We start from the raw sequence: 13526 nt of genomic DNA, 5'->3' as shown, positions 1-13526 counted from the left end.
GGTTTGAGCCTTAGAATTAACAAGCAACAACAAAAATTTCAGTGAATAAATACCCAAGATCAAAGTAAAGCATCCAATGTCCAACGAAGCCATGTGCCTTGGGAATTTCACTAAAGCAAAGAAGAAGACCTAGAAGGTCCCAGAAATTAGAAATCAGGACAGTGAAACTTTTTGTTTTTGGGATACGGTTGTAGCTCAGTTGTAATGCACTTGCCCCCATGTTGGAGGCCCAAGGTTCAACTGCCAGAACTTCAAAAGGAAAAAAAAAAGAAAATCAACTGTCAAGGACAGTTATCGATAAGATCACAATTAGAAAATGTATGTGAACATCAGAGAGGCTTCCTCCTGCAGGAACAAATAAAGAGACCCACAGCAAGATGCTACACAGAGAGAAAAACATAGGTAGATAGATAGATAGATAGATAGATAGATAGATAGATAGATAGATAGATATAGAGAGACATAGACAGAGAGAGACCTTTGAGCACACAACTCTGAATGGTAGATCTCTACCAAATCCCTCCCCTCCAAGCTCAGGGAACCCTGTAGAAGAGGAGATGGAAAGAGGGTAGAAGAGCCAAAGGGTATGGAGAACACCAGGAGAACAAAGCCCTCTAAATGAACTGAGCAAAGTTCCTATGAGCTCACAGAGACCCAAGCAACAAGCACGTGGCCTACACAGGTATACGCTAGGTCCTCTGCTTATAAAGTAAAGCTTTCAGCTTAGTATGTTCATGGACCTCCTGAGTGTGTGAACATTGGGTCTCCGATTCCTGTGCCTGCTCTTGGGGCCCTTGCCCTCCATCTATCTGTTGTCTTGCCTCATCCAACTTCGATGTGATTTTTTTTTGTTTTATCTTATTACATTTTACTTTTGTTTTGTGTCGTTGTTTTCTCTTAGAGGCCTGTTCTTTTCTAATGAGAGCCAGAAAGGGGGTGGATCCAAATGAGAGGGGAGGTGGGGGAGAACTGGGAGAAGTAGAGGGAGGGGAAACTAATCAAGATATATTGTATAAGAATCTACTTTTAATAAAAGGGGGGGAGTACACAGGCAGGAAAAAAAAGATAAGGACCAGTAAAGGAGATATGAAATAAAAATAAGAGTAAATAATTAACTAGCTAAAAAAAAAAAAAAAAAAAAAAAACATTGCTCCCATAATAGAATGTAGCCCAGTCCTCTTGGGGACTGGTCTGTTCCTGCTTCCCATTTAATTCTCCAGTGAATCTCACCTGCCCTCTGTGCTAGCTCAACAAATTTGTTAAACTGAGAAAGGAGGGAAGGAAGGAAGGAAGGAAGGAAGGAAGGAAACACAAAGAAAGAAATATATGTGGACTTTGAACGCCATCTCTTCTCATGCCCTCCCCACCACTTTAGAGAAGATAGACCTGCCTGCTAAGGTGGTTGCAAGCTCAGTGCAAGGTAGGTGGAGGCAGGGGGATTAGGAGCTCAAGGCCAGCCTAAACTACCTGAGACTTGGGAAATAAAAAATTCAGAGAGAAGAAAATAGTAGTCCTAAGAACCAAATGTGTTAAACTCTGCATCAGGACAGCTGTTGACACAACTTCCATACAACACTGAGATCTGTCAAATAAGAATCAGAATGACTCAGACTGAGGGTCACACTGACTCCGACCCCTCCTTGATCCTTCTTCTTTCCTGTCCTTTCCCAGATTGTAACTGTGCTCTTCTGTGTTTAACAAACATCAAGAGAGGTTGCCGGGCTGTTGGCAGATGTTTTCCGTCCAGCTATTCAGGAGGCTGGAGCAGAAGGATAGCATGTTTGTGATCAGCCTGGGGAAAAGGCTTTGAAACCTTGTCCCAAAATACGATTATAAAATGACTGAGGTTGTAGGTAAGCAATAAACACTCACCTTACCTGGCATGCCTAAAGCCCAGGGGCGGTTCCTCTGCAATACAAAAAAACCAAGACAAATGAACAAGTACTTAGAGCAAATAAACTTTTTGAGGTTGGGTCTTATAGAACCCACGCTGGCCTTGGATTCCCTAAAGTAGGGGAAATGACCTTGAACTCCAGATGTTCCCCCAGCTCTGGTCTCCCTGGTTGCTGGAATTACAGGCCTGTGCTATTCTGCCCAGCGAATTTGATGGGGGGGGGTCTTTTTAAAGTATAAAAACAATTCACTTTTCTTTCTTTAGAATATAAACTTTCACATTTAGCTGTTATTTCTTCAAATGTTATGTAATGGGTGGCTTTAAAGAGAGTTTTGGCTTCCTTAATACAGTTATATCTCAAAATTTATCGCGTCTTAACTCCTTTATTTCGTGCTTGCCTTTGACCTAAGATTTGACTCAGGTGTCTTCAGTGAGTCTATCTGTAAACTTGAGCTAGATATCTGGTTCAAGTTCATGTTTCTCAGTGGGTGAAAGGTAACAGTGCTGTCCTGAAGGAAGGATGACGTGAGCCCAGGCTGGTATCAGAGCCCAGGCTGGTATCAGAGCCAAGGCTGGTATCAGACTTTGGAAGTTTAAGACAAAGAACCCTTCAAGGGCTCCAGGTCAGGCGCATGCCAGATCTCTGACATGAATTGCCCATTTGTTCTTCACATGGAAACTGCGCCACAAACAACAGAGATGAGGACAGGTTTAGTGAGTTTCCCAAACCACCCACTCAGCTCGTGAATCGGGCAGAATTAAGAGGGAAAGTCCGCTTGTCTTACTCCGAAACCTGTGTCCTTACTGGGACATGGAAAAAGAAAACTCAATCATGGTCGTCTCCAGCTCCATAGCAAGTTCCAGGCCAGCCTGGACTACGTGAGACTCTGTCTCAGGGGAAAAAAACAAACAAACAAACAAAAAAAAAAGTTGGGTCCAACTAGGTAGGCCAGGGATGTGCTTGTCCAACATGCTGGGTGTCCTGATTTCAGTCCCCAGAACTCATGTAGAGGTGGAAGCAGAGAACTAAGTCTGTAAAGTTGTGCTGTGACCGCCACATGTGTCGTGTCAAAAAACCAAGTGGTGTGGCCAGCCACTCTAGCTGAACTGGCAAGCTTTGGGTCCAGTGAAGAGATCTGTCTCAGGAAAGAGAAAATGTAGAGAATGACTAAGAAAGGACATTCAAAGTTAACTCCTGTCTTCCATGTACGTACACAAATTGTGCACCCGCATACACACACACACACACACACACACACCCCTAAACGGTATGAAGCCTGTGTTCCTCCCTGAAGGGCATTTCTTATTTCCTAAGAGTTACTTGCCATCAAAGCATCTCAGTAAAATCCCAGCTTGTTTGTTTTTATACGCAATGATGTCTCTTTTAGCAGACTGTGGAACTGGCAAGCTTTCCGACGAGCAGATGGCGCCATCTGCCCATTGCGGTGCTAAGATAGATATCTGGGGCCAGGCGTGACACTTACCAGGTGCTCCACAGTTGAATAGATGTGTGTTACCGACGACATCACATGACCGGCTGTTTTCCTTCAGCTCATTTCATTAGTGAGTTGGTTGGTTAGTTAGTTGGTTGGTTGGTTTTCTTTTTTGACTCCTAAAGAGGAGTTCTTACCATGTAGCCCAGGCTAGTCCTGAGCTCAATTTATTCAACTTTCTTTTTTTTTTCTATATATTTATTTATTTATTTATTTATTATGTATACAATATTATTTCTGCGTGTAACCCTGAAGGCCAGAAGAGGGCACCAGACCTCATCACAGATGGTTGTGAGCCACCATGTGGTTGCTGGGAATTGAACTCATGACCTTTGGAAGGGCAGGCAATGCTCTTAACCGCTGAGCCATCTCTCCAGCCCTCAACTTTCTTTTTAAAACCAAATTAATTCATTTATTTTACATCCAGACCACAGTTTCCCCTCCCTCCTCTCCTCCCATTCCATCTCTCCCTCTTTCCCTCTCCCCCAACCCACTGCTCTCCTGTTTCTGTTGAGAAAGGGGTAGGCCTCCCATAGCTATCCACAAAGCATGGCATATCAAAGTTGGAGTCACACGCACCATATCTAGAATTACACTCACAAACACACTTAGAAAACTCAGTTAAACATTTAATAGAGAGACTAAAGTATCTTCAAGGTAAAGTAGTGCATTAACATCAATGCGGGTGGCAGAAAATACACCATCTAATTTTATTTAAAAGCAAGTTATTCCTAGATCCCGTCTCCCCCATCTCCCAACCCCCTACCCCAGCTAGCCTGGAACTTACTATTTAGACCAGGCAGGCCTCAAACTTGCTAAAATTCTGCCACCTCTGCGTCTAAGTGCTGGGAACACAGACATATGTCATCATATCTGGCTACAAAGTTGACTTCAAGTGTTTTCATTAGTTTGAAACTTTCTTTGGACCAGGAATCGAACCAGGGCCTCACACACAGTAGGCAAGTATTCTATCTCTGAACCCTACTGAAAATGCTTCTGGTGGACTGTTACATGTCCTGGGAAGACAGATGAGAAATGTCTGTTTACCTCAGATAGGGAGCTCAGAAACCTAGAAAAGAACTTATGAAGCCTACCATGGAGAGGTAAATGAACATGGTGGGGTTGCAGGAGCCCAAGTGGCCCATGAACAGCTACACCGCCCAAAGGTCCCATCCCCATTGAGTTTCCACCTCCTACATTCTTTAATATTTTTAAGATTATATCTACATGAACAGGAGGGAGTAGCGGTTGAAATCTCAGGAGAGGGTCAGAGGTATTATGGCGATCTCGTGATTCTTTCCCTCGAGCAAGTGGGTTCCATGTTCATAGGCCCACTAACTGTCTGCTATGTAGGTCTGCAGGCTGAGGTCTTTGCTAGGTCATCAGAGCTGCTGTGCCCATGATGGCAACTGTCATGTCAAGCCCAGAATGAAGAATTCCTATCCAGTACTTAGCAGTTATGGAATCTGTTATATTGAGACTGCTCTCTGGTTATATTCATGCCACAGCCAATGTTTCATCTAACTCAGTGCCAAGGGAAAACAGTAGGTATTAGTAAACGCATACAGTTATATATATATATATGTGTGTGTGTGTGTGTGTGTATACATATATGTATGTATGTGTATGTATGTATGCAGTATTTATTGTGTATGTATGTATGCAAGTCATAATTTAAAATACTGTTGTGGAAGTCACCATGGGTTATTTTTAAGACCAACAAACTAAGAACAAGGTCACACAAAATAACTTACGTACAGATTTATGCAAAAAGGTGGCTATGCACAGAAAAGCCAGGAATTTGGATACTTGTGAAAATTTAATTGGTTTATTTCTCAATCTAGACAGCACTAGAATAGAACAGCTAAATCTGAGAACATACAGAACTATCTGGGAATTCAGTGTGCTTGTCTTTGGTGGTGGCGGTGGTGGTGGTGTGTGTGTGTGTGTGCTTGGGTTTTGGTTTTTGGTGGGATCTGTGATTGAACTCAGCCTTGTGTGTGCTAGGTAGATCCTCTGCCACTGAGCTACATCCTTTTTTTCCCCTCTAAACCCAGCATTATTCTTTTGACCGAATAGTATATCAACATTTTAAGATTGTAAAGCATCCATATGAGTCATTGGGTTAAATATTTTCTGTAGTACTTTCTTAATAGGCATACTACAGTCTGAATTCTTATTTTAAAATAGCATATAAAAGCAAATATTTTATAAATTGGCATTGGGTGAATATACTAGTAAATCATTTTCATGTCAAGGTTCATTTCATCATCTGTATGAATTATCCACATTAATATAGGCAAGAATTGGACCTGTTCACACAGGCCTGAAATCTCAGCTATTTAAAAGGCTGAGGCAGGAGGATTCCAAGGTTAGGTATTACTTGGGCTACACAGAGAGTTCAAGATCAGCCTGGACAATGTAATAAGACCCTGTCATAAAATTAAAAAGTATAAAAAGGACTTGGAAAATACTCAATGGTCCAGTGCATCTTTACTGTGTATGAGGCCCACTGTTTTGTTCCCAGGACTGCAAAAACAATACTGCTACTAATGATAACAGTAATTAACAGTGGGATCAGAGGAATTGTGCATTGATAATTACAGTGCACCCTGGCTTGTTTTTAAATGAGATGTCAAAGGCAGTTATGAATCAATTAATGTAGATAAAGAGGTTATTGGGGTACATAGTGGGTTATGTCATTTTCCTTGCTTATACACTTTTTGCTTCTTGCATCCCTAAATAAGAAATTTGTTGATATTGAGTATTTTAGAGTTTTTCTATTTTTCCTACTAAAGAGCTTGCAATGGCGACCACAGACATTCAGGCTTTTATTAAACAAACTGTTATCTTTTAAGTGAGATAACTCTAGATCTTTATTACATTTATTAATTTACTTCTTTTATCTGTGTGGCGTGGGCATGGAGGGGTTCCTGTGTGCCGTGGTGCATGTGTGGCAGCCAGAGGATATCTTACAGAAATCACTTCTCTCCTTCCCCCATGTTGGCCCTGGGAAGGAAGCTCAGGTCATTGGGCTTGGCAGCAAGCGTCTTTACCTACTGAGCTATCTCCCCTGCTCTTAAACAACCTTTGCAGACTACTCCAACATTAGCTATGCCTACTGGCTCACACCTGTAGTCACAGCACTCGAGAAACAGATGCAGGGGGATTGCTGCCGATTTGAAGCCATCCTGGGCTGTGTGATGAGGACCAATTCAGTCAGTCCTATAGGCAAAACCACATCTCAAAAATAAAATTTTATAATCCCAGTACTTGGGAGGCAGAGGCAGGCGGATCTCTGTGAGTTCAAGACCAGCCTGGTCTACAAGAGCTAGTTCCAGGACAGGCTCCAAAACCACAGAGAAACCCTGTCTCGAAAAACCAAAAAAAAAAAAAAAAATTTAAAAGTCTCTTCTGCTATGGGATATCTTAATGTATAATGTGAATGAAACTGCTTTGGCCTATAGCAAGACAGGATAGAGCCAGGTGAGAAATCCAAGCAGAGATACAGGGAGAGGAAGCTCAGAGTTTGGAGGAGATGTCAGCCAGCTGCCAGAGGAACAAGATGTATTAGAACACAGGTAAAGCCATGAGATATGTGGAAAAACATAGATTAATAACAATAGGTTAATTTAAGTTGTAAGAGCTAGTTAGTAGTAAGCCTGAGCAATAGGCCAAACAGTTTGTAATTCATGTTAAGCCTTTTAGTGATTATTTTAAAAGCAGGTGCAGGACTGGGCAGGAGAGAAAAGCCTCTGTTTACACCCTCTGAATTTGACTACCTGAGATATGTCTTCAGGGTCAAGAAGAGAACATATTTTAATCTGCTGAGTGCTGGCGCTATTTCTGCCAGGACTCTACTGGGTACCTTATCTTGCATCTTCCTCAATGGAAACAAAGTTGAGCCATTCCTCTTGCAGATCCCTTTATGATTCCCTGGTTTTAAATTATGTTGAACTTTAAAATTCTTTGGATCTGATATTGACTTGGATTTTTCCTCTGTATCTTCTAAAATAAGTATCTAATATATATATTGATTATTTTTCGGTTAGTTTTTAAGGAATTTTGTTTTTACCAAAAGCTACAGGTAATTTTTCCATTGAATTTCCAAAGCATTTGAAATAAAACTTTTTTTAAAAAAAAAATTATTTATTTATTTATTATGTATACAATATTCTGTCTGTGTGTATGCCTGCAGGCCAAAAGAAGGCACCAGACCCCATTACAGATGGTTGTGAGCCACCATGTGGTTGCTGGGAATTGAACTCAGGACTTTTGGAAGAGCAGGCAATGCTCTTAACCTCTGAGCCATCTCTCCAGTCCCCGAAATAAAACTTCTTAAGAAATTTGAAGTTTCTCCTACCTCTATGTCCCCAACTGTGGGGAGATAGGCATATTCCTCCATGCCTTATCTGTTACTGATTTCTAAAAATAAGTCTATGGAACTATAGTTCATGTGCTATATAATCCATCCATTTTATGTATACAGTTTGAGGCTGAGGAGAGAGCTCAGTCAATAAACATATTTGTTGTGCAGTCACAGCATCTGAAGTCAATCCTGACCACTAAAGTTTAAAAGCTTGGTGTGGTGGCTGTAGAAATCTCAGTGCTGGGGAGGCGGAGGCAGGTGCTCACTGGCCAGCCCACCAAGCTCAATGACCTGGGTCTAATCCCCAACTTCTACATGGCAGAAAAAGAGAACTGACTCCCATAGTTTGTCCTCTGACCCCCACATCCACACCATGTGGCCTGTGCATGTTTCCCCTCCATACACAAATAGATAAACACAATAATAATAATTTTTAAAAAGTAGCAGGTGATACCTGATTAATGACCTCTGGCCTCTTTATGCATACAATGTTTGAACACACGTGTGCCCATGCATACAAACACACAGAAACAATCAATAAAACGTACAGTTCGGTGGTTTTTTTTAACACGTATTTGCAAAATCGTGCCATCAGTCACAGGCAATTTTAGAATAATTTCACCAAGTCAGAGTAACAATCCATTATTTTGTCTAATACCTCCCTTTCAACCCCCATGATGTCCCACAGACCCAGAGAAGTCCCCTTTTTTGTATATTTTATCTGACCAGAATGGTGTAAGGTTGTGTTCTCATTAGTACTGTTGAAACTCTGTGGTTAATAATTATTTCAGAACAGAAAATTGAAAACTGAGGCTGTGGCTGTATTTTATAGAGCATCTGGTTTGGTCCCCAGAGCACAGAGAAAGAGAGACACAGACACACACACACACACACACACACACACACACACACACACACAGAGTTCTTACAAATGATTGATGGCCAGAGATGTGGCATGTTTGGTAGACTGTTTACCTATCATGCTTAAACTGCATGCAGGGGCACAGGCTCTAATCCCAGCTCTCGGGAGACAGGGGAATGAATGATCAGGATTCCAAGATCATCTTTGACTGTGTACAGTGCGTTTGAAGTCAGCCTGTTGAAACAAAAGTATCTGTTTCAAAAAGAAAAATAAAATGAATTGAAGAAGTGTTGGTGTGGGGCAGACACACGCACTGTGTGGGATCCTGAACACACGTGATTACATGAAGCTGTCATCATCTCCCAGAGAACCCAGTGTGTTAGGTAGAAAAACAAAGAACGTGAACAATAAGGGTGTCCAGTAAGGTGAGTGATCCCATGGTGGGAGGACACCTAAAGGATACCATAAAGAGAACTCAGGTTGGGGCTGAAGTCAGGGACTATTTCACAGAGGAGCTGGCTACCAGATTCTTTCAAAGCCTGTCATGTGAGAAGAATTTGGGACTGCGTGTGGGTGCTGCGCAGGTGCACGTGGCGTCTGTGTAGCCTCTTTCCTGGGACTTTTGCCCCTGTTGGCTAGAGCCTTCTGGCTGTCTTGCTCTCTGGCCAGCATGCCACGCATTCCTCATGGCTTGTTTCTTCAACCCAGTGTCCAACAAGCACCCATTTGTGGACAGCAACCTCCTCTATCAGTTCAGAATGAACTTCCGTCGCAGGCGAAGACTGATGGAGCTGCTCAATGAGAAGTCCCCCTCCTCCCAGGAGACGCACGACAGCCCCTTCTGCCTGAGGAAGCAGAGCCATGACAGCCGGAAATCCACCAGCTTTATGTCAGGTAGGCCGGCTCCATTGTGCACGCATGCGGTTTTGTCTTTTGAGAAATGATGAAGAGCGGGTCTGGGGATGTGATTCCTTTGGTATACTGCTTGCTCACGTGCAGGAAGCCCAGGGTTTTAATCCCCAGCACCACTCGGGTTCGGTGTTGTATGCCTGTGTATTCCAGAACTCACGAGGTGGAGGCAGGAGGATTAGAAAAAAAATCAAAGTCGTGCTCCACTACAGTGTATTAGGGTCCACTTGGGTTCCACGTGACCTTGTGTTAAGAATAAACACTCACTTGCATGCTTCTGTACACGCGCATGTGCGTGCGCACAGACACACACACACATACACACTCACCAACTACAGAAGTGTGAATTGTTTAAGAGGATCTCCAGCTCCCTTGACATTGATGCTAGGAACTTGTTGACTTAAAGTTCAGAAGCTCTGGGTGGGTGTGGGACACTAGCTTGTCACCCCAGTCATTGGGAATGGAGGCAGAAACTCAAGGTCAGGCTTGGGTATGTGACTTCTTGAGATCCTGCCTCCAAAGGAAGAGAGGAAAAGAGGGAATGGAAAGGAGAGGAAGAAAGTAAAGAAGGACGTGGGAAGGAGAGGGGGAAAGGAGGAAAAATAGAATAAGCATTGAGTTTAACTCGGCACCAAATAGATTGGTCATGTCTTGCTTCTGAACAAGAACTGACAATGAGGACTTGTACCCCTGTGCATGGAGACATTTCTGTACCTCGGGCTTGTCTGTGTGGCTTTTCTCACCTAATTCTTACAATAGCCCCAAGGAAACGGTTGTTCCTCTCCTCATTTCTCAGATGAAGAGAACAGTCCCGAGCATTGGAGCATCTTACAAGCAGTGGACGTAGCTTACTCTGAGCCATTCGTCTTTAGCCCCCCTTCTGAGACCCCTGTTTCCCAAAATCCTCGTACACAGCCAGGGTTCAGTCTGAAAACGAAGCAAGAGCTGCTAGGTAGAAAATAAAAACCAGCTGAAGGTCAGCAGCCCATGCCTGTGCTCCGACGTCTTCTGTGGGTGCCTAGTAGCAATTCATCCTTCCTGCTTCTGGGATAGGGTCAGTAGAGATGACGAGAGTAGTGTACTCCTGGAAAGCCAACGTTGGTTGTTTGCTTGTTTGTTTGCTTTCCACAAGCCAGTCAGTAGCCAGAGCAGCATCCCTACACTCCTTCACCTCCAGGCCTTCAGCGCCACCCTGCTCTGCGGCAGGCAGAGCCAAACCTGAAAACTGAAGAAGACTCTGTCTCACGTAACAGTTTGAAAGCCTCAGTATGCGCCGGTTTAAGCATTGTCTTCCATGCTTCCCGATAGTGGCTGTCATTAAATCAGGAGTCATTTGCTAGTCCTGGGGAGGAAGTATCACATATATGATAGGCACTGGATTTATACCCAGGAAGGGAAAACTTGGGTTTGGTAGTTCTTGGATTCGTGTCCGGTAGCAGCTGGGGAGATGGCCCTGTTAATAAACCATGATGACCTGCATTTAGAGTCGCAGCACTCAGATAAAAAGGGTATGTTAAGATTAAAAAAAAAAAAAGATAAGGTATGTTGTCATGTCTCTTTACTCCCAGTGCTAGGGAGACAAAGACAGGATAACTGGACCTTGCTGGTCAATCTATACTAATCGTCAAGCTCCAGGTTCAGTGAGAAAAATCAGGTCCCAGACTGTAAGGTGGAGATCAGCTGGGGAAGACTCTGGATATTGACCTCTGACCTCTACACGCAAGAATGAATACACATGTGCATATGTGTATACAACATACACACAAATATGTACATACACACTCGAATACCCCAAGACAAAATAATCTTGTAAACTAGACACAGTGGTGTGCCCTAGAATTCCAGGAACCTGGCAGTTGAGGCTAGCCCAGGCTCCATAATGAGCCCTAATTTGAAAAGAAAGAGAGAGAGAGGGAGAAAGATATTCTTGTTCATATACATTATACGATCTTTTCCTCACAGCCACCTTGTGGAGTAATATTATTTCATTTTACAGTCCAAGAAACCGAAGATGGCCTGATTTATGCCATCTGTGACTGTGTGAGCAAACTGGACACGGAATTCTTACCCTGTAGCTGAGGACCCAGGAGTTTTAGGTCCTAAGCCAGCCTGCTCAGTGACCGTGTTTGCTCCCCCTCTACAGTCAGCCCCAGCAAGGAGATCAAGATCGTGTCTGCCGTGCGGAGGAGCAGCATGAGCAGCTGTGGCAGCAGTGGCTACTTCAGCAGCAGCCCGACGCTCAGCAGCAGCCCACCGGTGCTCTGCAACCCCAAGTCTGGTGAGTTGGAAAAGGGTGCCTATGCTCCTGTCTGCGGAGGCTTGGGCCCATGGGCAGGAACCTTACCACAGTGGAGTTGAGTTACCATCTGTTGAATGGCTGGGAAAAAATAGCCCATGGAAGCCTACTGTTGACCGGCGAGGCAGTCCTGCGCCGGGATGCCTTGCAGAGTAGCCCTGAGAGAGCCCAGTCAAACATTCTTGTTGACCAGTTATTCGAGATTGGTTCCCCTGAAAGGAAGGATGTCTTTGCTGAAGATAGCTTCCTTTAATGAGATGGCGCTCGCGTCAGCTTAGGACTGTCCAACACCAGCAGCTGGGGTCAGCAGCTGAGAGGAAGGAGGTCTTTGACTCTTGAAAGGGCCTCAGCACCTCCTCAGCACTGTGCAAATGCAGCAGAGAAAGAACTGCATTCCCAGACCATGAAGCAAGGATCTATGTGGGCCTTGTGCTGTGCGCCCTTCCTTCCTTCCTTCCTTCCTTCCTTCCTTCCTTCCTCCCTTCCTCCCTCCCTCCCTCCCTCCCTCCCTCCCTTCCTTCCTTTTGTTTGCTAAGACAGGGTCTTAGCCCTGTATGTCTGGTATTCATTAAGTAGCCCAGGCTGGCGTTGAACTTGCTACAGTCTCCTTGCTGGATACTGGGATGACTGACATGTGCCACCACGCTTGGTTTCAATGCCTAACACTCATAAGGAGAAAGGGCAGGAATACACAAGCCTGCCCACTGGAATTCATTGGTGTTTTGCAGTTTCAAAACCTATTCATCAGCCTCCATGAGGACTTTGAACCCCGTCATAAGGCTGGCGAGATGGCTTAGAACATAAAAGTGGTTGCCATGCAAGCCCGACAACCTGAGTTCAACCCCCAGCATCCTCAGAATTTACATAAACATGGAAGAAAAGAACCAGCCCCACAAAAATCTCTGATCTCTGCACGTATGCCATATCATAATCTGTGTGTCTGTCTCTCTCTCTCTCACAGACACACACATTCTTATTTTAATAAATAAAAATATTAGCCATCTCTATATATTAGAATGATATATATTTAGGAGTAGATATAAGTATCTGACCTTTCTACTCTTCCAAAAGAACAAAGCCATGGCTGCCGCCATAATCCGCATCGTGGTGATAAGAGGGGACATCTTTAAGGATAATTCCCTGGCTTTCAAAGTTTCTGTTTCCCGACACAAGAAAAAAATACATTAAAATAAACAGCCAGCCAAGCTGCCAAAAATACCATCAATTTTTTCTAACCCCCTGAGGAGTCACAGGCATGGAGAGAAGCTTGTCTGCTAAGCAATAAGATCTCAACCTTCACATGCTCACTGCTTTTCCTACCTCCTCTCTGTCTCCCGAGACATTTCGTTTCTCATCTTGATATTTGACCTACTCCCTTATCCTTCGCAAACACTGATTCCTTTTCAAAGCTTTCTGAAAAGCTAAAGTAATAATCCCAACCACCTGTTCCCTACGCAAGAGGCATTTCTTGACTCTTCCCTAGGAGGGGGCTTCTTAAGCCTGGGGCTTACCCAGCAATTTGGCCCAGCTGCCTGGGGATCCTGCAGGTCTGCTCCATGCTGCAGGTCTGCCCCATGCTGCTGCACACTTGTTGGGGACCAGTGTCTGATCTCTGAATGAATGCCACTGACAAAGGGAGCTGAGGGGTGGGTACTTGTCCAGATTGGACCCTGGCCTTCATTTCTCTGTGGCACTTAAATCTC

The 13526-nt window shown here is 43.9% G+C and overlaps 1 protein-coding gene across 1 annotated transcript in view; it reads left to right on the top strand.

The window, feature by feature from the left end:
* The window catches only part of Deptor (DEP domain containing MTOR interacting protein), a 135566-nt gene that overhangs the window by 79714 nt on the left and 42326 nt on the right, over positions 1 to 13526 (top strand). The window contains exons 5-6 of the mRNA XM_041671922.1: positions 9327 to 9512; positions 11671 to 11805. Of these exons, the coding sequence (XP_041527856.1) occupies positions 9327 to 9512; positions 11671 to 11805 (321 nt within the window). The remainder of the gene's footprint in view (positions 1 to 9326; positions 9513 to 11670; positions 11806 to 13526) is intronic.

This window comes from Microtus oregoni, unplaced genomic scaffold (genome assembly GCF_018167655.1).
Source record: "Microtus oregoni isolate MIOR12 unplaced genomic scaffold, Mior012 000022F_ref0000154, whole genome shotgun sequence".
NCBI classification, from domain to species: Eukaryota; Metazoa; Chordata; class Mammalia; order Rodentia; family Cricetidae; genus Microtus; species Microtus oregoni.
The sequence above is the reverse complement of the archived record's forward strand: the minus strand, read 5'-3'. Positions and strand labels throughout refer to the sequence as shown.